The sequence below is a fragment of the Monodelphis domestica genome, chromosome 7, assembly GCF_027887165.1.
Source record: "Monodelphis domestica isolate mMonDom1 chromosome 7, mMonDom1.pri, whole genome shotgun sequence".
In the NCBI taxonomy this organism is placed as follows: Eukaryota; Metazoa; Chordata; class Mammalia; order Didelphimorphia; family Didelphidae; genus Monodelphis; species Monodelphis domestica.
In genome coordinates this window covers 152,805,771-152,833,206 of record NC_077233.1, presented here as the reverse complement: position 1 = coordinate 152,833,206, position 27,436 = coordinate 152,805,771, and the positions used below count along the sequence as shown (strand labels likewise).

Genomic DNA, 27,436 nt, shown 5'->3' with positions numbered 1-27,436 from the left:
TATTCATTTCCTTACCTTGGTTAGTTCTTTGATTTCTAGAATATCATTCTGTCCACCACCATCCAAAATCCTCTGCCTTTCCCTCTTCACATCTTCATCCTCATCATTTAAAGGGGGAAGTTTTGCAGTTATAGGTCTTAAAGGAAAAATAAAGGAGAATATATTATTTCAGTGGAAACCATTCCCTAAAGTGAATGCTTTCATGGTCAGTAATGGAATAGGAAATTGTGGTTGAAAAAAATTAAATGACCTGCCTATCTGTTCTCCCTCAGCTAGTAAATTTTAGAGGTCAGATGTTACCATAGATCATTCCTGACTCCAAACCTAAAGCTTATTACTTGTAAACATCTTGTCCCTCAGGAACCTAGAGAGGTCTAGTTTCTTCTCACACGTTTTGTTTAGAAGCATTATGAGGTAGTGAAAAGAGCTTTCTTCTGGGAACTAGAAGACCCTAGATTCTTGATCTGATTCTGCTACTAAATAGCATTATGATTTGGCCAAATCATGTCCCAGATGGTTGGAAGAGGTGATACTAAAGTCTCTTCCAGGACTATTTTATGATTCCATAATTCTACTGTTAAGGGAAAGTGTCAAGAACCCAATGGAAGATCAAAGTCAGGGCTCATGATGCAAGAGAAGAAAAATGTGATAATCTGGGAGAAAAGAGCTTGATTTTACTAAAAAGATGAGCACTAGGAACTGTATTCAACTGTGGATAAAACATTTTAGAAAGAATACTGACAAGTGGAAAGTAGATGAGGTTGGCCAAGACTTTGAGGGGACAGGAAATTATGTGAGATGAGAATGAACTGGAAAAAATGGGGATATTTAGCCTGAAGCATAGAAAACTTAGAGAGGATAGGATTACTATCTTCAAATATTTGAAAGTTATACTGTGTGCAAGAAAAGTAAAACTTGATCTCTCTAGTCCCAAAAGGCAGAATTAGGAGCAAGGAGTGGCAGTTATAGAGACAGATTATGAAAATCTCCCTAACCAGAGTGGTGCAAAAGTAGAATGGGCTGCCCCAAGAGGTAATGAGCTTCCCCCTCACTGACGGTCTATAAGCAAAGGCCAGATGGCCACTTGTTAGGGACATAACAGAGTGGATTTCTTCAACACTGAAATTCTATGAATCTATGATATTTGAGGGTTATTTTTAATGAGATACTATGTGTTAACCCTCAGTTTTGGTTTCCAGTCTCCATTTTCTGAATCCTGTCTCTCTGCTCCCTCTTTTCTCTGTGAGTAACCCCGAATATTTAGCATTCAATGAAATCTGAGAAATAAGCTCACCTGGGCTTGATGAAAAACCTATACTGGATCAGTACTGTGATGAGGAAGAAGACCACTCCTTCCACAGCCATGGCAAAGAGGTTCCTTCCCACCAAGTCCCAGGAGAGCGGAGAGACAAAACGGTTTTCACCTAATAAGGACCAAACAGAACATGCACACATATCAGTCCCTGCTCTGATAGAGCAGCTAGACAGAAGGAAAAGGAGACAGCCCAGAGATGTGACAAGGTATTAACTAGGAGGGATTCAGCCAAACCTACATTCGCCAATATTATCATTCAGAGTGCTATGGCTGCATATAAAAAATGCACAAACCAATAGTCCTTTTAAAAATACAAATGCCAACACAAATAATACTTTACAGTTTGCTGAATAATATGTGTGTGTGTGTGTGTGTGTGTATATATATTTATTTATTTATTTATTTATTTATTTATTTATTTGTATTCAGTTACAAACGCTGCCACCACAATTCAGACTACTCTCCCTAAGACTTGGATTCTGGGGTAAGTGAACTTTCACCTCATCTTACTCATCCACTCCAAAACATGCCTCCAAGCATGTACATGTGGCTAGCCACTGCCACTCTCCCACAACTAGAGCTTCTCTATTTGTGCTATGTCTTTCTATTAGAATGGAAGCTTTTCAAGGGCAGGGAACTCTCTTGCATGCTTGTATTTCTATTACCACACAAAGTACCTGACACACATTAAGCATTTAAAAAATTACTTTTCATTCATTCTCATTGGATAACATTGTGCAACAAGCAGGGCATTTTTCATCATTATGCCATTTTACAGATTAGAAAGCTGAGGATTGGAATTGCCCATAGCCATAGACTTAGTAAGTAGCAGAGCCCAGGCTAGGGCTGGAGAAAGGAGGGGAAACAGACCAGATGGCTTTATTATATTTATACTTATATAAATATATATATTTATATATTTATATATGAATATAAATATATCATATTTATTATAGCACATGACATCTAGAAGAAATTTATGGATAACAAGGAAGTGTCAAGAGTACATTAACTGGAAAGACAGCACTTTTAAAAGATTCCAACAGTAAGGAATAATTAATGCTCTTCATTATTCCCTATTTGTTTTCTCAAAATCCTTTATAATGTATCTTTCTCTCTAAACTTAAATGAAAGTATCTCTTTGGCATTTGTGAAATTCCTGGCATTCACGAGTAAGCTTGTTTATTCTGGGAAAGATCTTTGATCCCACTGAAATCACCTTTGGATATGGGTGGAGGGGAGAATGGAGGAGGCAAACATCTCCTATACTGTTCTTTGTAGAGCTTTAATGATGGTAGCCAGTAAATAAATGTAGAGATATCAAAGAGTTGTTTGAAGGAGATACTGAGAATCAACAAAACCACAACGAATTATCTTTAAAGAGCATGTAACAGACAACAAATGTTTTTCTTCCTTAAAGTTAGTTCTTATTTGTCTGGCTTTAAAAGATTAATGTTTCATCTTCCCTTTGTCCTTTTCTGAGGTGGCCTCAAGTGCCTTTCTTATAGATTCAACAAATACACTCAATAGTATCAACAAACTGAGCCCAGACAAGATCCACTATTTTTCTCACTAAAAGGTTTATGCTTTTACACCCAGTGTGCCATCTCACTTCTGAGAGCTGCTAGGACACAGGGTCACAGATGGACAGGCAAGTGTAAATGGTGTGAACAATGAAAACCCAACAGGTTAATACCTTTTGGTGAAAGAAAGAAAGCCAAGTACAGGGAATAATACTCAGGTCTCTTGTTTAAAGATGAGGGCAGGAAAGTGGTAATGCCCCAAAGCCATTGATGATAATATAAAATAGCAAAGGTACATCAAGAGTATTCACTTACCAAACCTTTCTAGTGCGTCAGCCATTGCCTGGTTTTTCACCATGTCAATTAGCCCCCGACCCAGACAGAAGTGAGGGAATATCAGGAACACAGATTTCAAAATATCATTAATGTTGTTGAATTTCTGTCAAAACAAAACAAAATAAAATCTGTCAAAAGCATTTGGCAATTATGAAACTGGAACAAAGTAGCAGATCTGTTATCTGTGAAGAATGGGGATGTTTAACCTAAGATAAGACTTAAAGAAGATAACTGCCTCCAAGCATTTGAAGCTTTAAGAATCTGAAGATAGCTATCATAAAGAAGGGAAATTAAATTTGTTTATCTTGGCTCCAGAGGGCAGATCTAGAAGTAATTCAAAAAGGACAAATTTCAGTCCATTTTACAGATAAAGATTTGGAAGATCCTAGAAGTTAAGTGATTTGAGCATGGTAACTACATAGCTAGTGGGAGAGGTGAGATTTGAACTAAAGTCTTAAAGCCATCTAATCTACGATGCCATGCTCTCTCTATAATAATCCCAAAGATCCAAGAGGCCACCCGTCAAGTATTTGGAACCAAAAGTTGGCAGCTCCTTAAAGGAATGACAATACTTACATTGTTAGTGAAGAGCTCTAAGACAAAGGTGGCTACACTTCCATTGATCCCAATGAAGAGGTTCACACTAGTAAGGACCACATAGGCTGTGCTGGGAATCTTGAACACAAAGGAGGCTGGGTACATGAGAGGGGTTATTGACCACCTGGCAAGGCATAAGACATGACAAGATTAAGCCCCATTTATCGTTTCAGTTATTTTATCACTTCCTTTCTAGTTATCTCAAACTCTAGACCTAAAATGCCTACCCATAAAGTAAGAGAAGAAGAGCCAGGACAGGCAGATTGGTGGAGGACACATAGGACTTTTGCTGGAAGCAGATGAAGATGATGATCACCAAGGTGGCAGGTACCACATAGTTGCACTGAAACATAAAATAAAAGTTCATCTTAGATCTACAAGAATATCCAAACTCCACCCACCATGACAACAAAAGACAGATAAATATATCCTAGAATAACTGTAGATGAATAGCACACAAACTATTAATCAAGGTGTTGGACAGTCAATTCTGAAAAGCATTCTACCCTTGGATGATCACATAAACTCCATGTTGCTTCTGTATTTACAATATTTATTCTTAGACATACTAAGCATACTTACTGATGGATAAGTTTTAAATTTCAAGAACTTCCCTTTAATTGGCAAAAATTAAATTATTATTATTATTAGCATAGAAATTTAAATGTGGTTAATAAAAATAATAATTTTCTGTTTTAATGAATTTCCTTGAGTGAGGTATAAATTCTTGAAGACTGACTGCTAAGATATGGAAGGATCTATACACTTTGGAGGGAGGATCCTTATCCATACCCAATGAATTCAGAGGTCTTCTGAAGTTAAGATATAAAGCCATATTACACCTAACCTAATTATAAAAATACCTTACATTTTGTACATTTAACAGTCTTACCCTTGACAATTTCATAATCATTATTTTGTGTTATGACACCAATAACACTATGAAGTAGGTAGATGAGGTATTATTATTTTTATTTTCTAGATGAAGAAACGGAGCCTTTGATAGTGGATCTAAATTAGCCAAGGTCGTATGGTTAGCAGATAGTCAAGCAAGACTCTAATCTAGCCCTCTTATGTTTTTAACCACAGAATTTGTGTTTCCAAAACATACAAATGTATTTTTAATGATACTGTATTCCCCATAAAATGAGCAGCAGAATTACATTATTGTGAAAAGTCAGTTTCAAAAATCTATCAAATGTTCAGATGTTAAACCTGAAAATGATTAAAAAAAGAAAAAAAATCCAAAGATAGTAGAAGCTATTTAATTAGGTTGAGGAAAAGTGATAGATGCTTGAATAAATAATTGATTTTTTTATTAGTTCTGGTATGTTTTAAGTATGATAGGTCTTTGGACTTATATTTGACATTTTGAGAAGCAACTCGAATGAAGTCATAGAAGACACTTTATAAATCTGTAGATGATACAAGGCTGAGGGGGAATATTAATACAACAAGTGAAAAATGGAAGTTTTAGTTGATTGCAAGTTCCGTGTCAACCAACTATGTAACCCAGCTAATGCAATTTGGTCACATTAAGAAATGTGTAACATGGAGATTTTTTACATTTATACAATACAAATATGTATTGTTTTGTTTTTACAATACAAATATGTCTTTGTTATCCACATATCCAAGAAGTCTCTTGCAACAATAAAAACAACCACACAAAACTATAATATGTAACCTCACCTAAAAGAGCATGCAACATTCCACATCTGTGGTACCCACCAACTTCTTTATTTCAGAGTATTTTTAATAAACAGAAATACTTTTTCTGTCCTCTTCTTCCTCCTTGCCATCCCATTGATGGAGGGGAAAAAATCTCCTTGTATCAAATATATATAGTCAAGCAAAATAAATCCTCTTGTTGATTACATATAAAGTAAGGCTCATTCTGTACCCTAAATCTATCACCTCTCTGTCAGGAACGTTTCACTGGTCCTCTGTAATCATCAACACAGATAACTGTAGTTCTACTATCCTATGAAATGGCCAGATCACATCTGGAATAGTAGGACCACACTTTAAGAGAGGCAGTGACAAAGTGGAGCCTGGCCAAAGGATATTTGACCAAGATGGGAATGTTCTAAGTCAGGAAAAATGGGAGACTAGAGATATTCAAGGTGAAAGAGAGAACATTTAAGTCTTAGGTTGTCATATAGAAAAGGAAGCTAACTTATTCTTACATTCCCAGGAAGGACTAAGTTTTATATTCCTATAAGGAAAAACCTTCTAGCACCTTGAGTTGTCCTACAATGGCACATGCTACTTTGCAGAGGTAGAAATTTATAAAATTACAGAATTCATTTTGAAAGTTTCTTTAGAGGTCATCTAATCCAACCCATAAATGTACAGAAATCTTCTCTATAACATCCCTGACGAGTCCTTATCCAGCTTCTGCTTAAAAGTCTTCCAGTGATAGAAAATTTATTGCCTCCTCAGGCAACCTACTATACATTTGGACAGCTTTTACTGTTAGGTAGTTTTTTTTTCTTTGAATTAAGCCAAAAATGTCCTTCTCTATACTTTCTAGATGTCCTCTGGGATTATGAAGAACAAATCTAATCCATTTCCACATGGAAGCTTTTCAAATATTTTAAAGGCATTTTAAATTTTCCTTTAAGTCTTCTCTTCTCCCAACTACGTATTTTATATAAGGTAGATGAATGCGAAACTGGGGATTCTGTTGGAGAGATTTTTATAGTTGAAGGGATATAAAGCAAAATGATAACTAGATCCCTTAAAAATCTAAATTTCTAATAAAATATTTTAGGTAGCAAATAAGACTGTGTTCATTTATACTAAAGTATCTCATACCTAGTGTGCTGTATGCCTAAAGGCAACAGTTAATAGCATCATGCAAACTGGAAAAGAACTTAGACATCAAATCCAATTGCCTGGTTTTCTAAGAAGGATATTGAAGCACAGGAAAGGTGTGACAATGGAAGGGGTAGAGTGAAGTGATTTGCCCAAGGTCCAATGATTTAATTTTAATAAGTTCAAGTTTTTTTACTCCAAGTCTAAGACTTGGCATTACACCATATATTTAATATTAATTTATCGTTATGAAACAGAATGACTATGTAGCTGCTTCCTTTAACTTCTGGGCATCTCTTTTAAATCTTATTTGAACATTTTCTCACAATACCGATTGTTGCCAATAAAGGGAAGAACCCCAAATTAGCTATGTAGCAACATGCTCTTACCATATCCCAGACAAAGTTGGAAAGCCAATAGATGACTGGCTTTACACCACTGATGAACTGTAGATGTTTGGCTTTGCTCACTCTCTCCTGAATTAAGAATACAACAAAGCTGGCTGGGACAAAGGACATTGCAAAGATCACACAGATGGAGACTAGGACATCTACTGAAGTAGTCATCCTGAAAATACAAATTTCAAAGGATCCATTAGACCAGGTAGAGATTTGATTGCATGTTAGAAATAATAAAGGTAAGACATGTACCCCATAATAATACTTTGGAAATGATTTTCAAATTCAATAGGCTTATTTAATATCAATGAAATTAAAATTTGAAAAGTTATTAAAGTATCTACTATGTGCCACAACATTGTGCTAAAATCTGGGAATATAAAACAATTTAATGGACTAATTCATGTCCTTAAGGATTTTGTTCTACAGGAGAAATCAAGCCTTATTTTATACAACAGCCTGTACTTTTTGCTACCCCCATGCTTTTGTTCCCACTTTTTACTGTACCTGGAAGGCTCTTCCCACACTTTCTCAAAACCCCCAATGTTACTGCCTGTTGCAATTCTATCCATCCTTTAAGACCTAGCTCAAAAACCTTTCCCTGCACAAGACCTTTCCCAATCCCTTCATTCAATTTGGAAATGATCTTTCCTTCTCAGACCTCAGAAAGCACTCTCTCTTCTCTGTCTTCTCTGTCTCTGTCGGTTGGTCTATCTCGCATCATATTCTGTTTTGTACTAAAGTTATTCTCCACTTGCCAAATAGTCTCTTTCAAGGCTGTAAACTCCACAATGGCCAGGACTATGAATTAATTATCTTTCTATCTTCACCGGAGGTTATAAGGGTGCCTCCATTTAGTAGGAATTGGATAAATGTGGGACAAATTAAATGGATGAATGATCCCCCACCCAACACTCTCTTCTTTGCCCATCCCAGATAATCCCAAACCACTGCAGGTAATGCTTACAGAGCCACTTCGGAGAGTTGCTGCTTGGTCAGATTCAGAGGGTGATTGAAAGCAGTAATGCCATAGTTGCTGGGGTTCTCTCCCTCAGGCAGGTTGGCTCTGAGGATAGCATTATTGATGACATTCAGGAAGGAGCCAATGGCATGCCAGCCCTTGTTATTGAACCACACCTGAAAAACAAAATGCAGACTTTGAACCACCTCCCTCAAACAACCCACTCCCAGAGTTGGACATTTATACCCAATTCACACATGTCCCATGAAAGAAAGCCATCTACAAGTCACAAAAATATACTGTAGGGAGTATTTACATGGCTTAGTGGCTTGAGAGATGTGAGGTCCTGGGTTCAAATCTGGCCTCAGACAATTTCTCGTTGTGTAATCCTGAGCAAGTCACTTAACCCTCATTGCCTAGCCCTTACCACTCTTCTGCCTTGGAACCAATATACTGTATTGATTCTAAGAGGGAAGAGGCAAGGATTTAAAAGGATTTAAAAAACACACACACACACACAAGGGGAAGGGAAGCATTTAGTAGAAGCCTACTATATTCCATGCTAAGTTCTTTTACAAATATTATCTCATTTGATCCTAACAACTCTGGAAATCAAGTGCTATTATTATCTCTAACAGAGTAAAAGAAATGGAGGCAGAAGTTAAATGACTTACTCAGTGCCATATAGCTAGTAATAGAAGCCGGATTTGAACTTGGATCTTCCTGGCTCCACATTTTATCTACCGTGACACCTCACTGCCTACAAAGTGGAGTCACAAATTTGCCTTTTCCTCTAATGAACAGTCTTATTTAATCTTACAGTCTGGAGAAGGGTAGTATTTTGCCTAGAGTTCTTTCATGACGATACTAGTTATTATAGTCCTGTCAGAGATTTTACCTTGACGTTATTTTTGGTGTCCAGTCCTGTCATAAAGCTTCCTAAGCTGTTGAGAAATCGATCCGCAGAACTGCCCTGTGAATGGCAAAGAACAAACAAAAAAACTAATATTACTGGTCATAGTGGCAGGAAGTATTTAACCTTTTTAAAGAGCAAGTGGGCCCCCATCTAAGTATTACTTTATATTATTTTCTTTTTTGTCTAGACTTGATTTTACCCATCTAAAGAACTACTGATAGGAGACCCCCTTTTAGTGATGGAGACCGTCTACTCAGGCATCTGTAATTCAGAGCATTAAGGGAGTTGTCTGGGGTGCTCAGAAGTTAAATGGTCACACACTAGTGACCCCATGACTTCCAAGGCTAGCTGGCCCTCTGAGATTGCAGGCCACTTTTCTTCATTTACTATCTGCCCTCCAACCACCCCCACCCCTCCAGCCTCTCCCAAAAGGCTCTAAAGATTCGCCTAACTTGACGTCATTAAACTGAAAACTATAGAAAATACATAAATTTATGTATTTTATATGTATCCCCTTATGTAGGGGGATAAACATGTAATGACAGCCTTGTACATTTTTACATGCTGCTGGTTAGAATTAACAGCTACCCTGGCTCTGTGAGTTCCACCATCTCTGAAAGGCATCAATGGCACAAGCCAACACTGTGGTGTGGAAGCCACTAATTTGGAAATTGGGCAGCCCTTAAGTTGACCTTCAGCAATTATACTCTCAGCCTGTGTGTGTGTGGCCACACATGTGTGCATACCTATGTATGTACACCAAATCAAGGACAAAAGCGAACCTAAAAAGAAAATGTTCCTATTTTCTTTATATTTAAGCTGTTGTTTTAAGAAAGTCTCTAAAGCTCAGTTTAAAAAACAGTTTGGTTTTTTCACTGGGCAGATTCATATAACCAGATTAGATGAGAAATTAGTCACCAAATATCTTTGCTAGAGGTTCAAAGACTTTTAACTTAAATCAAGTGATTCTCCATTAGCCTAGGTGCCGAGAGATGAAGGCAGGGTACAGGAGAGAGTGAGGCAAAGCTCAGCACTCCATCGGTCTTGATAAGGACAATGTCCCAGCCAGGGTCCTGACACTCCAGCTGGCTACGGCTTTCTTTCCCTGGGCTAACAGAGTTCCACATTCTTTTCCTGCTCTTCTTCCCCTCTCTCACCCTTGGTACTAGCTGTCAAATGCTCAGATTATTCTGATTTGTTTTGATGTTATTTTATTACCAATGCCTCTCTAGCCTTGGACACCGAGTCTGTAGAACTTGTTCCAATCCCATGATTTCCTCCCTAGGAACAAAAGGTGAGGGATGGGGCAGGAGAAAAGGAAGAGGCACGTGTGATAGCTGAAGCCAGCTGGCACCAATCCACAAATCTTCCCAGAAGAGAAATTGGTTCAAGTCCATCTAGGCAATTGGCAGAGATAGATTTTTACTCTTCTCAGTGACCATACCTGCCATGTTTCCTCACCATGAATGACTTCTCAGCTTTGTCTATGATGTGAGCTGTCGATCTATGTACAACGCACAAAGCTACACATTTTCCAGTCATGATTTCAGATATGCTGAACTACATCATTACCTTTGTCAGCTCAAAAAGTTTCTTCACTTGGTTGATAGCAACATTAACTTCGTTACTTGGAGGCAATCCCTGCATGCTACTGGTACCCAATGAAAAGCCGCCATACCTTAAAGAAAAAAACAAAAAAGCACAGTTGTTTAACAGTGGGTTAAATGGTTGCAAAATGCCCCTCACCCCCAAAAGGCCTTCATGATTTGTGTTTATGTGTGCTTTAATTTCAGACTGCTTCCTTCTCAAAGCAAATTCAAAATGAGAATTGTGGCATCATTTGCATTTAGGTTCAGTTTAAACTTTCTGCTCTCAGTTAACTTTATGAAACTCTTGTGGGTGAGACAGGAAATTATAGAAATTCACAAGGTAATCCAGATAAATATGTAACACCAGAATCAGAATCCTGAGGAAATGAGGAAAAATGGTAAAACGTGTTCCCCAATTTGTCTGTGATTTGGGTCTGGCTATGACTGAGGTGAAGGACTTGAGCAAGGCTGGAGGTTGGCAAGTAAGGATGCATTTTGTTCCACATTAGCCTTGGGTTAGGGGCAGTCCTTTGGTTCTTGCATAGTAACACAGATCCAGAGACACTCTAAGAGTTTGTGTCTGCTCTGTCCAGAGGTCAAGAAATAAACTTGCTAATGCTCAGGAAAGAAATGGGAAGGAGGCTAGTGAGAAGGATCCTGACACCAAGTCTCCTATGAGCAGTGTTAATTCTTCCACTTTACTTCTGAGACACTGCAAAGTACTGCCAATTTGTTCATGTCCTCTCTCTCGTTATTTACTTATTTGTTTATTTTATTGCCTGTCCTTTTCCCCCTCTTCTACTTTCTCTTCAAAGCTCAAAGTGGTATGGGTTATTAAAGCTTTTTCCCAATCCTAATAACATCCTGGATCCAAAACTCAACAGTGACTTTGAACTCTTCCTTAAGCTCCCTGGAACCTTGTTCAGTCCCTAGTAGTTCTGACTCTCTACCCTCAAATCTCTCAGAATTGTGACAACTCATCTGGCTTCGTTAGGTAAAATATAATTCAGGGGAAATATATATACTTTGCACCACCATTTTTCCTGCCAAACTTGAGTCAAAAGTAAGTAAAGTGTCTGGGGTAGATAGGTGGCTCAGTGGATAGAGTGGTGGACCTAGAGACGGGAGGACCTGGGTTCAAAGGTGGCCTCAGACACTTCCTAGGTGTATAACTGAGCAAGTCCCCAACTGTGTAGGCTTTTCATTTTTCTGCCTTGAAACTAATACTTGTATCAATTCAAAGACTTTTTTTACGTAAGTGGGGCCACTTTCTGCTTTCCCCCAAGTAATTCTCAATCAAGTGTAAAATTCCAAATGAATTATCATGCAAGCCAAAAGATTTCATCACTCCCATCATGAGGAAATCAATGATAGAAAGAAAAAAAAGTCAGACTTACCTAAACTCATTTACCCACATCTTGTTCTTTAAGCTGCAAAAACCAAAGACAAAGAAACAAGAATCATTTCAAAGACAACACTGAAACAGCTTCTGTCAGTGGCAAATGAATAAATGAAAAACAGAATACTAAGGGGAAAGGGGGAAGAGAGGGAAGGGAAGGGAATACTTAGGAGATAAGAGCAGCAAGGGAGTGTGATAGAAGTCAATAATCAGGCTGGCATCCTTCTTAAGCTTTGCAAACTGTGTCCTTTCTAGTATGATTAATGTATTGAATGAATCCATGATGCCTGGACAATTATTTTTACACAGAGAGTACTCACAAAAATCCTAATTATATGATTTAAAGAGACTGCTTTTTCCCTACAAAGGAATGTTGAATTTGCAAACAATTACTTGAGAATTGCATGTGGATGTTTAGAATTTAGAGCAATTGCTTTTTGATCTCTGAGTCATTTATTTGGGCTTCCATCTCTTATTTATAGTTACTTGAAAAATCCCACTGAGAAGTACCCCTGTAGAAATGTAATGTGGGATCCAAAAACCAGTTTTAAATTCTGGCTCTCTTACTACCTGCATGGCTTTGGGCTAAGTCATGATACTTGTACTATACAGCATATAGGATTGCTGTGAAGGTCAAATGGAGCAATGCATATAAACTGATATAGCAATATGAGCACAATTAATTGAAAGAGCATACTACAAATCATCTAATCAGTGTTGGGATCCTATCTTAACAAATTACCAAGCATACTGTTATCCGGAGAATGTGGTTTTCCTCCCTGACCCCCTCCCACCACTCCATTCTATCAGAAAAAGTTTCTCTTAAATTAAATTTCTAATAAATAATGAACAGAAATTATAAAACAAACACCTTTTTGCTATGATCTGGACATAGGTCTTCACCAGATAGTCTGATATGTTTCTTCCAGTCAAGTTCTGAAGGATATCAGATGTGTTTTGCTTTCTCTGTTAAATCAAAAACAATTGTCTTTACTGTTACATATTAACAAGTGGTTCAAACTGAACCCTAAAACATGAAAATGGATACATTACTGAAAAGTAAAACTGAGATTTGGGGACTTTTTGTAATTATACAACATAGGCCAGAGGAAATTGCTGTTGCAGTAGCCCATTTAGGTCAATAATCAAGCCAATCAATAGTCAATAAGTATTTCAGTGCCTACTACATGCCAGTTACTGAGCTAAGCACAGGGAATTCAAAGAAATACAACAGAAGACAAGTCTCTACTCTCAAAGGGACTAGTGGGGTAACAGCATATAAATAAATATATATATTAAGATATAAATAATATTTATTAATTATTTAATTATTAAATTTAATTATTTATATGTATTATGTATAAATATAATTATTATATAATAATTAAATTTTAATTATTAAAATAAATATAAATATAAATTTTTTAAATGATGAAGATAACCAGAATATTCGACAGTGGGAAGGCACTATCAAATGGAGTCTATTGCTCCATTTTGTCTACCACATGTGGCTTTTAACTAACCCCCAACCTTCTAAGCTCAGCAGTTTTTATTACAACTAACTAAAAGAAAATGGTACCCAAATAATTATTTTATATAACAAAGGACGACAGCTGAGAAATATTCAAGAGAATTTTGTTCATGCTTCTTTTCTCAAAGTTTATGAACTGAGTTCCAATTAATTCAAATATTGCCTTTTAACACACAAAGCAATAACCATGTTTCTCTTCTCTCGTCTCATGAACTATTTTAGGTGTTCTCCTTGAGTTTAGAACACTGATGATGGGGCAAAGTAGAGGGAAGGATCAAATATTTTGGATCCTCACTATAGACACCTCACTTGCCAAGTTTGAATGCCAAAGAAACTGCTTCATACATGCACATTTTGAAGTCTGAAAGGAGTTCACTCCATCAAGAAAGTGCAGTACAATCTAACTTCTCTGCCTTCTTAAGAGACATTAAATTGTTTGCTTTGGTTTGGAAGCCGGAACATTATGATCCAAAGAGACGGCTCTTAAAATTTTAATGGCAGTTTTTATAAACTGTAGAATGACAAAGAGGACAGTAAGATGTGAATACATTGTACTGCACAAGAGAAAAACAATACTACTTTTTAAAGTCCTCCATATTTTCACCTGTGGAACAAGAGCATTAAAACAACTCAGACTAAAATCACAAAAATAACTGGAAAATTTAATTGATGAAATATGATTCTTTCCTGCTTAATACACAACTAAAATAAATCCTGCCATGGCTATTATTTTATTGGAGGCTGAAAATGAATAAACTTACTTGGGGAGGAGGTAATCCACCTGCACCCGCAGGGCATACAGGAAGCATTTTCTTTATCTTGTCACTACTGCACTCACAGGCAGGTGAAGGGTTCTCCATTGTCCAGTTCCCTTTCAGAAAAATGTCCATCACAGAGTCGGGGACAGAAGCAGTGGTCCATTTATCCTCACCTCCTTCACAGGAAATATGCCTGAAGACAATAGAAAATTGAATCTAAAGTCACTTGGAAAGGACTGGATTTCCCAAGGAGACTTTTAACAGCTGATACTTCTTCCTATCCTTTACCAACTTGCTTTTTAAAAATAGAAATATGTTTTGCATAATAAAGCATGTATAACCCAGATCAAATTGCTAACCATCTCCAAGAGAGAGGAAGGGAGAGGGGGAGGGAGAAAATTTGGATCTTATAATTTTTGGAAAAAGATGTTGAAAATTGTTATTACATGTAATTAAGAAAATAAAATCTTTGAATTTTTAAAAAATAGATATAATAAGAACATAAGGAAGTTTGATAAACACCCTAGTTTTGAAGACAGCAGACAAGCAAGGAAGCAACAAGAGAGAACAAAGATGGCTTCAAGAAATTCAAAGTCACCAGGCCTAGGTAAATTATATTTCAGGGTACTAAAAGAAATGGTACGTATGACTGCTGAGCCATTGCTGGGGATTTTTGAAAAATATATGGAGGGGTCATCTAGGTGGCCCTGGATTGAAATCTAGCCTCGGACACTTCCTAGCTGTGTAATTCTTGGCAAGTCACTTAACCGCAATTCCTCACCACTCTTCTGGCCTTGGAACCAATACTTAATAGTAATTCCAAGTCAGCAGGGGAAGGGGGGAAGGAGAGAAGGGAGGAAAGGAAAAAGGGAGAGAGGAAAGGAGGGAAGGAGGAAGGGAGGAAAATTGTTGTCACTTTCTCTACAACCCAAAGTCTTAGACTATAGCCTAGAACAATGAAGGATTAAATTATCACAGCCAGTGTATAACAAAGTTGAGACTTGAACCCCTGTCTGCTTGCTTCCAAGGCCAGAAAGGGGCTATATATAATATTAATTTGTACCTTAGAGTCAATAAAAAGATGACATAATATTTAGAAATTGGGGAAAGCACCTCTAATCATGAAGAACAGAGGAATAGTTTCAATTAAATGCTAAAGAAGTAGAAACAGCAAGCATATATTTCCATAATGTTCTGCTTCTGAGTAATTCAAAATTCTTAAAATTCTTAGAAAAAAATTCTATACTTATAAGTAGACAAGTTATTATTTTAGCTTCAAATTTTTTAAATATTAAGAGTACAAGATGGATATGGTGTGATTGCCATCTGGTGGGCAACCTATTTTCAGGAAAACTGTAGATTAGAGGAATTTAACTCTAAAGAGTGATATTGCTAAAATGATACTTACGGATTTGACTGTCCTTCCATACAACGAGTACCAAAACCAGGGCTCTTGGTCAGAGCATCCAAGAGTTTTTGAGTGCCTGCATCTTCAGGAGCATCATTGCTACAGATATACCAGAAATAAACTAATAAGGACAGGAGTGAAGCTCTTGTGTTTCTATTGTGACAGATAATCACTTATTATTTTAAGAAAGATAATAAGCCTTATTTGCTATCAGAAACCCTTCAGCCTCATACAACTCCATTTCTTCTATGAAATGCATTTATCTATTCTGACTCATAATATATTGCCACTTTCCAAATAAACTGTAAACACCTTATGGGCAGGAATCATGCTGTTTTTCATTTTTGGATGCAAATATCTTTTCAAAATTCCTTACATACAGTAAAAATTTTTGCTAAATTGAATTGCATTATGGCCTTGATATAAGAGATGAGCATCATTATTTTTTTTAAAAAAACACATTCTCATTTAGCTGTGGAATTTAAGGAAAGCATATCCTATATAAAACAAATACTAATCTTGACATAAGTGTGCTTGGAAATAATTTGGCTGTTCTCTGCTCTAGACAAGCATTAGTTGTGATCCATTTCTAGCCAGATGAGATGAATCAAGGTAACTTAAGCTAGGATATATTTTATTTTGTAACCCCATTCACCACCCTGGACACTTAGTATATCTTTTCCATTTTCTTTGGTTTTCCATTCTCTGGAGCAAGGGGGCACATACCTGACAAATGTGTATTGTTCACTGTACATCCATGGTTGCAATTCCAGACTGGGGTACTTGCCAAAAGGAGGAACAATCAGACTGAAGACAAGGGCAATGCAGACAAATACTGCTGGCAGAACAATCTGAAACCAATGGGTGGGCAGAAGGAAGAAAGCCAATATTAATAGGAAAACTCCAATAAAAGCTCCCCGGGATCTCATCCATGCTCACACCAATATGCTCGTGTCAAATCCTATTCCTAGCACTCTGTTGAACAGTGGTAGCCATTGCTAAGCCATGTGATAAGGGTACAAAAAGTCTTTCCAAGATATGGTAAACCTATACTGTGAGCAGATGAACTTTTTAAAGGAAAACCATCATGGATTGACTTTGAATTGCAGACTGTGTTATACACCCTACCTAAGAATCCCCCAAATATCAGACTAACTCATATCAATAGCCCATCAGTCCATGTTTACTCTCAGGTGGGTTGTATGGGATATGAAAAAGATCACAAGGAAGAGAGTCAGAAGTCCTGGGATCCCCAATAATTAACTATATGACAACAGACGTATCATTTAATGTCTCTCTAAGCCTCAGTTTCCCCATCTGTAAAATCTACAACAAGAAAAAAATTACACAGCCTATTTTATAGGAATGGTTATTGTTAGCCCCTCTGAGCTTTAGTTTTCTGGATGGGACTAAATCACCTCTAAGAAGTCACATCTAGTTATTTTCCATTCCACTTATTTTCCATAACTATCTCATCATGTAACATCCCACTTTTGACATGTTTTTAGTTTAAGTTTAGTTTTAGGCCAAATCTGTGATTTCACAAGCAAAGGAACATCCAGTGAAGAAAAACTCCCCCTGGCAAGGCAGGTCAGTACTTGCTATGCAACTGAGAGACTAAGAAACTAAGTGGTGAAGCTGAATGACATGTGCAAGGTCACAAAGATAGCACGTAACATAACAGAGATTTAAACCCAGACCTGGACTAAGATTGACCTTTTTTAAGCACTATGCCATAATTAATTTTAATTTTGAAATTCATGGATTTATCTAAATCCATTTTGAAGTTACTCCATTCTCTATCTGTAAAATGTTGATCACAATGACTATAAGATAGGACTCTAGGAATAACACATTTAATACCTAATGTATAAAAAAGAAATTTCTTTTATTTGTCCTAATATTGTCTCTTTAAAACTCTTAAACCTACCATTAGTTCTAATATTCTGGGATTTGGTGAATAGCCTAGATTACTCTAACCCTATATTTTTTGTCTCTAAGTCACAATAATTTCTCCATCCCTCATTCAACTAATTTTCTTTGAAAGAATGCTATAGTGGCAATATTATGTAAATTGTTAAAGTGTGGTAAGAATGACCTGACTCTGATAGGTTGCTTCTTACAAAAATCCCCCAAACAATCCACAGTTAACGGTCAAGTTCCGGAAAACTCGGGCTTCCAGCTTGCATGGTTATACATCAAATAATTCTAGGAACTTCTCATTCTCTGTGAGGGGATTCACATAACCAGCCTCCCAGACTAGTTACTTCCTAGGCTTAAAGAGAAAAAAAGCTTTCTAGATGGATACCTTATTTTCCAACCCCCAAAGTGTATACAGAAGCATTGTTTCTCACCTGAGCAAAAAATCCCTTCCTGCTACGCCTAGCAATCAGCCATCTCTTCCACAGAAGGGCCACAAACTGCTGTTGGGTGAGTTTCCAACCCTTCACCTGATAAGAGCCTTTACCATCCATGCCACTGAGAAGATCTGTCTCTCGGGATTCTGAAAGAAAAGGACCCAGGGTGTCACCTCATGGGTTGTCATAGTAATCTTAGTCAAATGCCACAACCTTCCATTTCCTTTAATTCTCTGATTGCCTCTGATTTTTCAAACTCCAATTCCTGACGTGTGCCTCCTCAAAAATGGCTACTGAAATAAAGAGCTATCATGGCAAATGACAAATTCAAAATGTCAAACAGAACAAAAGCCTCCACCTACCAGCTTCCACATGATGGGAACAACAAAATCCAGGTCCTTGTAAAAGACTGAAAATCAGGTTTCGAATGTTAAAAGATGCATTCAGGCAAATCTTGATGCTATGTGGCCATTTAGCCTAATCAGGTCTATCAGATTTTTTAAAAAATACTAACATATTTTTCACTACAAAAAACAAACTGACCAATCCTATTTGGGATGATATTTGGATTCAGTCCATCTTAATCTGCATTCCAAAGAAAGATATTGAATTCAGTCCTTAAAATTATGGCCCAAATAAGATAAACAATGGCCTCTTCAGTCACACCTTGGAACTCTGAAAATGTCATATGATTAAGCTGTTTGGATGAATGTGTGTACATGTAACAACAAATCACTCAATAAACATTTACTAACTGCCTACTATGTGCCAAGGTTGTCAAGTGCTAAAAGTTACAAAAAGAGGAGAAAATGGTGCTTGCACTTAAGAAACTTATAATTTAATGGATGCAAAAGTCTGTATTTATTTTCTTATTGTCTCTAGATCAAATGCTTAGCACCATTGTGATTTTCAAAATAAGATAAATATGTTTCAAAAAGCAATCATATGATGATAAAATATGATTCATGCTAAGGAAAATATTGGAGGCAAAATATTTAACCATAATTCACTTCTTTTGTTATATGTATTTTACATGTTTAAAAACATTATTCTAAGAAGTAGTCTAGCTACTTCACCAAACTATCAAAGAAGTCTATGACAAAGAAAAGGTAAAAACTCTTGGACCATATCATTCCAGAACAAATAAGATTCATTATTGACATCTGCCAAGTCATGTACATGCTAAAATATGAAAGGGAAAAGTACACTTAGCATAATAATAATAATCCACTTTGATTATGTGTAAACATTCAATGAGTATCTCCATTTTTGTAATCATTTCATAATTCCATAAATTTAGAAGACTGGAAGAAAACCTTAAAGGTCATCTAGTCCAACATCTTCGTTTTTATAGATGAGAAACAAGTAGTAAAATTAGACTGACTCTAAAATCCAACCTCATAATATATTCCACTGAACCATACTGCCAATCTAAAGTATAAAGGCCAACTACAGCAAATGTTAGTAGAGGTTCTTTTAGGAAAACTTTCTGAGAGGCAAGTATGAGGAAAAACACTGTTTCAAATAATATGGTATAGTTCTTGTTCATGTTTACCTGGATCCACATCGGAGTCATTAGGATCGAAAGCATCGTCTTCAGTGAATGGGCGCAGACAGCTCTGTCGGTCTCCAAAGGCACGTCTGTTTCTTCTTGCAGGTAAGGTTCCATCTGAAGTTAAGGGGAAACATGAGGAAGAAGGACATTAATTAGTTTTCATATACTCTACTTATTTTCAAATGAATTCTGCACTAGCCCCCAAATACTGGAAATGCACTTGGGACAGAATGACATTAAAGACAAAAATAAAGCATCCTTCTTTTCCATTCTTCAAATTCTAAATGAGCAAGCTCATTTTAATTGTAATAGACTGTGCAACAAAGACAATACAACTTAAATTGAGAAAATTACCTGATGTCTCTGCATCTACTCCACTGTCTTCAGCCACTTTAAGAAATATCTAGAAGATGAAATTAGGAAACAGTTTTTATTAATGTTACTCTTAATGATATTATAATTGAATAATCTTTTGAATGGCATGATAAACCCTAAAAAATTAGGTAATTAGATTAGATAATTTCCAAGCCTCCTTCCAGTTCTAAATCCCAAGTTCCCAATTTTCTATGATCTTAGAAACAAGGAAAATAGGTCTTGCATATTGCCACAGCTTGCAGGAAAAAAACAAAACACTACATTGATACTATTGATCTAACAGTTAATCAACTAGCATTTACATAGCACTTAATGTTTTAAAGTGCTTTACAAATGTTAACTAATTTGGTCCTCACAAGAACCCTGGAAAAGAGGTGCTATTATTAGCTCCATTTTATAAATGAGTAAATGGAGGCAACAAAAGTTATGTGACTTGTCCAGGATCACAGAGCTAGTATGTATCTGAGGTATGATTTGAAATCATGTCTTCCAGACTCTAGGTCCACAGCTCTATAAATTGTGCCACCTAGCTTCCATAAATAATATTGTCCCACTAATGAAAGATCCATGAATACCTGTGAAATGCAAGCTCTAAAAAGTTCTCCAAGCTCACATGCCCAGGCAGTGGTTTTATCTAGTTTAACTACTCACTTCAACAATAATTTATTAAAGCTTTTACTATGCACAGAATAATATACTGGGTACTAGGGATACAGAAATTAACAGTCCATGCCATCGAGAGGCTTTTATACTATTGGGAGAAAACAGTATGTCTACATATAAGTAACTAGGAAAATATATACTCAGAAATTTGGGGGAGAGTACTAGTAGCTGGGGAATTATTGTTTATAAGATGCTGATGAAAGTTTTGCATTAAAGAATACTTCAAACACAAATGGGTCAAAATGAGAACCATGCCCTGAGCTTCTGGAGGATGGGACAGATGGACTACTGACTCTTTGCTATCAAGTTTTCCTGATTCTCTGAATAAATTTCCATGGTTCTCTGCTAGCATCACAGAAGAAGGTATCCAGCAATGAAAGAGTTTCTCTATTGAGCTCCCTTAAAATTCTTCTTTTTTCTTTTGTGTCTTTGATTCAAACCCAACCTGAAGTAGTTAATCAAAGGCAGGATTTCCTAGATGCTCAGGATCCTGAGGCCCAAAGAGGTGGAAAGGTTCCAAAGCAAGCAAACTTCAGGTCATCCTGTGGTATTTTTTTGCCCTGGTCTTTGGAATTATTTACTCTACCTAATTTATGCAGCTGGAAAAACATTCCTTGCCCAACATACCTCCTCCAGCGTAGTCTCTGAGATTCCATAACTTGAAATGCCCAGGTCAGAGAGTCGGTCATCAATTTCATGGAAGAGCTCTACAAATGCTCCTTCCTTGGCAGCTTCATAGGGCAGCACGTAGGTCAATTCATGTCCAATGTCCTCTACCAGCCGAGCTTCTGAGACATGCTTTGTAATTAGGTTGGAGATAGCAGAAACATCTAGAGATCAAAAGTCCAACAGAATCAATGTGATTCTTGTCCTATAATGCAACATGTGGCCTATATCTTTTTTCCCTATTTGCTTATGTTCTAGAAAATGACAAACAAGGATCTGTCACGTTGGAATAGAAATAAGCAAAAGGGGGCTAGCTATGAAGTCAATTAGGTGGTACAGTAGATAGAACAGAGAACCTGGATGTTACAAAAACCTAAATTTAAATCCTTCCTAAGACACTGGCTATGTCATCATTAACCTCTGTCTTCATTTCTTCATCTAGAAAAGGGGAAAAATAATAATGCCTATCTCATAAGGTTGCTGTGATGATTAAATGAGGCAATGTAAAATGTTTTACAAATCTTAAAAGTGATATTTAAAAAAAGAACCTTGGGGGCAGCTAAGTGGATCATTTAACCTCCACTACCTAACTCTTACTAATCTTCTGTCTTGGAACCAAAACATAGCATTTGGTTTAAAAAATTAGGGTTTAAAAATAAAAAGAGAGAAAGAACCTCAATTCAGATATCTCTATTGGTGATTCCAAATACAATTAGGCTAAATATCCTTTTCTCAGATAAGCCAGAGGCTGGATACTTTCTGATAGCTTTATTTATGTTTTTGCTTTTTTCTCCCCCTTGGAGAGTAAAAGTTGGTCTCTAGTCAAATGATGCTTAAGAAATTACATTTTTCAATGATGCATAAAACTGTAAAGGAGATCCCTAAAATAGCCATATGTGCAGAATGTTGAGGCTTGATTGCTCCCACACAAAACCTTGCTGGGCACAAACCTTTCAAGTCAGAAATATCATAATCATTACCTATTGTCAAGGTGTCACTTTCATGGTCACTGCCCAGGCCTGCATCAGAACTGCTCTGAGAAACACTGTCCTCCTGATGGCAAAGAAGAAAGCAGAGATTATGTTCATACCAACAGATAGATAAGAGAATGAGAAATCTGCTTCATTCCCTTCATGTTTGGTACCAGCTCCCTTGTGCCCTCAGGAGATGCTCTAAGAGGCACATACTTCATGTGCTTTAATCATATACCCCAGGCTTCAGAGATATTAATTTTACAAGAGTACAAGATGTTTATTCTTCTTGGAATAAGAAACAGGAATTAAAGTAACAAACAAAATCTTTGCCCAATACTGGACAAAACAAGAGTCAGGATGGTGTTAGGCATGGAACCTGGTCAATCAGCATTTCTTAAGTACTTACCATGTTAGGCACTATGTTAATTAACCATTCAATGAAAATATCTTAAAATATACAAGCAGAATAATAGACAGAACTAGAAGGGATTGTAGGGGTCATCTTGTGCATCTTCACCATTTAAATGTTGAGAAAGATTAAGCCATAGAGAGGTGAATAGACTTGCCCAACATATCACAAGTAGTAAGTGGCTGAACTAAGATTTGAACCCAGGGCCTCTAACTCAAATCTGAGTGTTCTTTCCCCTTGTCTAGCTGTGGCAGAGTGTGTATAATGGCTTTAAGTCAGACTATAGGGGCAAATATGATGATAATGCTATTGAGAGAAGGGAAATGGGGAAAGAGTGACTGATATCATCACCCAAAGGGATAGACTTCTCTAGAAAAACAAGGGGAATTACTCCAGTGAACTAAATTTTGAAAAACAAAGCTATAAACTTAAAAATAATGTTATTATTTTTTCACTTTTAATGAGTTGTTGAGTCGTTTAAAAATAAGTTCTTACGTGAAAATTTAAAGAATTGATTTGGCTTGTAACTTTTATCTATTATCTAGATAACTGAAGCCAGTTTCCTTGTTTGGATAAGTTGCCTGATCAAACAGACAATTAGGTAGTGAGTGATGACAATGCCAATGACCCTCAGATATTTAACTGAATCAGCTGCCATACTAGCCTGTGGAGCTAGCATGAGCCTCAAGTACAAAGGTACCATGAACAGCTAACAGGCTGGACCCTGGAACTAGGTATTGACTCTAGGCTATTGACTTTAGTTGTTGCTACAGTGGGAAATGTTGACAGGCAAAAGGAAAAACAGATAACAAATAATGCTCTGAGATTTATAAGGAAACACCGGTTCTCCAAAGAATTATAAACACATATGTCCCTTATATGATCTCATTAATCCCCACAATGACTATTCAAGAATACAAGCAAAGAGGAAAAGAAACCCCTTGAGGGCTTGTATTTGTAACCCCTTAACACAGCATCTGGCACCTCCATAAAAGCAATTAACAAATATTTGCTGCCTACCTGTAATCTAATTATCTTAATTTCATATGAAAAATTTTAAGCACTAAGACACAAATCACTTATTCAAGATCATACACAAGTAAGTAGTGAAGCTGGGCCAAATCCCAAGTTTCCCTACTCACATGCCAAGCCCCCCCCCCCACTCCCAGTTTTTCTATGCCTGAGCAGCTCTTTCAAACCGCAGGCTTCAGGGTGTACTGCAAACATCAGGAGACATCTACTACTGACAAAACAAAGCCCTGGAAAGCTTTTTCGTGAGTCATGATGCCTCTGAAGCACTGTACTGCATACTATATAGGATTAATTTGCTGGAATAAAGTCAGCCTGAATTCTTTATTTCTCCTCTGGGGCAACCATTCTTCCATGAGACCTGGTACATTCCAGAATAAACCGAACTGAGCAGCAGAAAGGGGAGATGGGTTTCCTTAAAGTCAAAGAATGAGACAGCAGTAGAACTGGGAATTAAAGAGAGGAAGCCTTTGATTTCTACTCTTGGGAATTCATCCTCAGAACAGGAATAAGAGATTCTCACCTTTTTCAGGTAAGACACTGTACTGCTACTGTTTCTACAGGAACTGAGGGAGGAATCCACATCCTTCTTGACCAGGGTCAGGTAGTACCCTGTTCCCAGCTGATTCTTCAAAAATAGAGAGGAACCAACACAACACAGCTTCCCATGAGAAATTATGGCAATCCTATCCCCCAGTATATCTGCTTCATCCATGTGGTGAGTGGAGAGAATGATGGTGCGACCTGCAAGACATAAACCAAAGGACAGATGGTAATGGTGCCTGCTATCATGAGCCACTGAAAGGAGGAAGATATAACAAACAAACAGGAACGCAACCTAAATACTGGTCTGGTTATGGCTGCTTCTAACATGGCTAAGGCTTGGCGTCCTCAGTAGTATTCACATGGCACTTGTTCAGTTAAATTCAATATTTATTAGGCACCTAAAATACTCAGGACCCTGTCCTAGACACTTCTAAGGATAACATGTTTAGTTAAGAAAGGATCCCTGCCACCACAGAATTTTAAGGCTTACAAAACAAAGGCACCTTGGCAGTAAGAAAATACCATTACCAAGCACAGAATCAAAGAGTCAAAGATTAATGAAACAGTCCATTAGGTATGAAAATATTCATGTAGTCAATTATTGTGGTAGCTCACAACTGGGAATATGGTTGGGGACCATCAATTGGGGATGGATTGAATGAACTGTGATATATAAAATACAACAAAATGCATTATAAGATATGACAAATATTAAGACTTTGGAAAAACTAAGGAAGATTCATACAGAAAAACATGCAAGGCAAAGAAAGATATACCAAAAGAATAAATAAATAACCATACTAAAAGACACCAGAAATCAAAGAGAATGCAATTACTGATTTGGGCTCTGGAACAATGATAATGCAGCATGCCTTTCTCATAGAAGTGTAGGGCTGTAGCTACAAAAGAGTCAGTATGGGGAATGTACTGGGCTGCTCAGCCTAGTCTTTGTTAAAAGATAGTGTGGGAAGGCAGGAGCAAGACAAGACAAAAGTCATTGGGATACGGCAGTGATGTAAGAAAGAAAAAAGCATCAAGAAACCATTTTTCAAAAGTAGAAATAACATATGATACCATTAAAACAAGCCCCTTTAAGAGATTTGGATCCTGGAGTCTCAGAAAAGAAGAGCAACATTTTTCCTGAGACACATTAGGTAGTTCTGATGCCCTGGGCAGGGGCTTACGAAGAATTATATTGATACATTCACATGTCATGCAAAGCCAAATGTCTCTTTTAATTAAAAAACAAACAAACAATAAAGCACCTTGCCGATATTTCAGGAGCAGCTCCCATATCCCTCTGCGAGAGTAAGGGTCCACTCCAGCTGTTGGTTCATCTAAAATGACCACCTTTGATCCACCAACAAAGGCCAAGGCCACAGACAGCTTTCTTTGCATTCCTCCTGTAAAAACAGAAAAATCAATTTTTAGTATTCTCTTGGGGTAGATAATAAATTAATAAAGAAGAATCTATGATCTAGAACTTCATAGCCAAGAGACAATGGACTCAAGAATCCATCCAAGAACACTGTCCTACCCTTCTGACTGCTGAGGTGAGGCCAGCATGATTCTTCTGCAAGAGGTTAGCAACAAGAAGTTAGCATCTTTAGGGATCAACTAATTTTCACTGCATCATACTGCAATCTTTGGTCTTACTACTAACATTGATCTGGAACTCTCCCAAGCTAATAATGGGGGAGGGGGGAAATATATCCACACACTTAAAAATATACAATATATACTCCATTTTTAGTGCTTTAATATACGTAGTGATTGTATATATTAGTATACTATATTCATTCATTCGATCAATAAAATTTCATAAGTACCTACTATGTGCCAGGCTAAGTACTAAGGATACAAAAAGAAGAAAAAGATAAGTCTCTATCCTCCAGGAGTTTTTAATTTAAGGGGAGGGAGACAAAATACAAATAAATATATACAAAGCAAGCTATATATAGGATAAATAGGAAATAATTAACACTAGAATTAAGAAGGATTGGGGAAGGCTTTCTGTGGAAGGTGGGACTTTAGCTGAGATTAAAGGAAGTTAGGTAGGTCAATAGCTGGAGCAGAGGAGCAAAATTCCTCTATGGAGGACAGCCAGAGAGATGGATTGACTTATTCTTGGAGTATCTGGGAGACCAGTGTTACTGGATTGTATAGCATATTACAGTGTGTGTATGTGAGTCTTTCTGTGTCATGTGTATGTGTGTGTCTTCTCTCTGTGTCCATCCTCTGTGTGTTCTCTCTCTCTCTCTCTTGCTCTCTCCCCCTCTAGAGCTCTATACACTATGGTGCCACCTAGCTGCCACAGATAAATAAAATCTAAACATAACACACTGGAAAATCTGTCCTCTTCCCACTTTTACCACTTAGGTAAAGGGGAAAAAAGAACTAAAATGTCTCCCAAATCCATTCTTTCTCTAGCTCTCCCATTTAAAACCTTATCTTCCACTCAGCTCTTTAGAAAACGAACAAAGAGGAAAACTAGGGGACAAGGGAGAAACAAAAAGACAAAGGAAAAAGGAAAGGGGAAAGAAACCAAGGGAAAGGATAGCAAAGAAGACTGGAACAGTTTGCATAAGTTCTGGAATGAACGTTGTTAAAAGAGTTGAACTCTCCTTCATCTTTTCCACATGAAGTATGAAGCTAGCTGATATCTCTGAACCTGAAGAGGAGGAGGGAGAAGAAGTATTTATGAAGTGACTGCTATTTGCCAAGCACTGTGCTCAATGTTTTACAAATATCTCATTTGATCTCATTTGAAGAGGTGGGGGTAGAGGCAATATTTAGAAACTTACCAGACAGCTGACTTGTTTTACTTTTCAGTTTGTGTGGCAAACCAACATCTAGTACCATCTGCTGCATCTCTTCCTTTACACTCTTTTCTGACAGCCCTTTTAGACGGGCATAGAACCAGATGTGTTCTTCTACAGTTAGCCTATGGAAAGAGTAGACATGCTACTGGTCAGCTGGGGTCCTGTTAGTGAGAGCAGGATTTACATTATTTGTCAAATTAATTATAAAAGGAACAAGGCTTATTATAATGTAAAAGCAAATGAGAAACTTTTGAAAACTCCAATCCCTGAAAAACAATCAATTATTAGGATGAGACAGCAATGATGGGTTGTAATTTGCATTTTTGGATGGAATGCCCTTATCGGTGAAATCACAGATCCATCAAAATGCCAAAATGCTAAAAAAAATCAAGGTTCCTAATACAAGAATAGTAAATTACTGAGTGTTTTTACTACTTAGTAAACTACTAAATAATCAACTGCTGAGAATGGACTTTTTGAAAGATCTTA

At 37.1% G+C, this 27,436-nt stretch overlaps 1 protein-coding gene across 1 annotated transcript in view; it reads right to left on the bottom strand.

Annotated features, from left to right (window-relative positions):
* Positions 1 to 27,436, bottom strand: part of ABCA1 (ATP binding cassette subfamily A member 1) — a 152,507-nt gene that overhangs the window by 10,285 nt on the left and 114,786 nt on the right. The window contains exons 21-42 of the mRNA XM_007499025.2: positions 26,930 to 27,069; positions 25,391 to 25,528; positions 24,103 to 24,323; positions 22,148 to 22,220; positions 21,129 to 21,331; positions 19,818 to 19,866; positions 19,464 to 19,577; positions 17,906 to 18,054; positions 16,278 to 16,402; positions 15,552 to 15,650; positions 14,147 to 14,336; positions 12,726 to 12,820; positions 11,853 to 11,885; positions 10,439 to 10,544; positions 8,849 to 8,923; positions 7,957 to 8,126; positions 6,981 to 7,158; positions 3,999 to 4,114; positions 3,751 to 3,895; positions 3,154 to 3,277; positions 1,295 to 1,424; positions 16 to 136 (exon numbers count right to left, since the gene is read on the bottom strand). Of these exons, the coding sequence (XP_007499087.1) occupies positions 16 to 136; positions 1,295 to 1,424; positions 3,154 to 3,277; positions 3,751 to 3,895; positions 3,999 to 4,114; positions 6,981 to 7,158; positions 7,957 to 8,126; positions 8,849 to 8,923; positions 10,439 to 10,544; positions 11,853 to 11,885; positions 12,726 to 12,820; positions 14,147 to 14,336; positions 15,552 to 15,650; positions 16,278 to 16,402; positions 17,906 to 18,054; positions 19,464 to 19,577; positions 19,818 to 19,866; positions 21,129 to 21,331; positions 22,148 to 22,220; positions 24,103 to 24,323; positions 25,391 to 25,528; positions 26,930 to 27,069 (2,794 nt within the window). The remainder of the gene's footprint in view (positions 1 to 15; positions 137 to 1,294; positions 1,425 to 3,153; positions 3,278 to 3,750; positions 3,896 to 3,998; positions 4,115 to 6,980; positions 7,159 to 7,956; positions 8,127 to 8,848; positions 8,924 to 10,438; positions 10,545 to 11,852; positions 11,886 to 12,725; positions 12,821 to 14,146; positions 14,337 to 15,551; positions 15,651 to 16,277; positions 16,403 to 17,905; positions 18,055 to 19,463; positions 19,578 to 19,817; positions 19,867 to 21,128; positions 21,332 to 22,147; positions 22,221 to 24,102; positions 24,324 to 25,390; positions 25,529 to 26,929; positions 27,070 to 27,436) is intronic.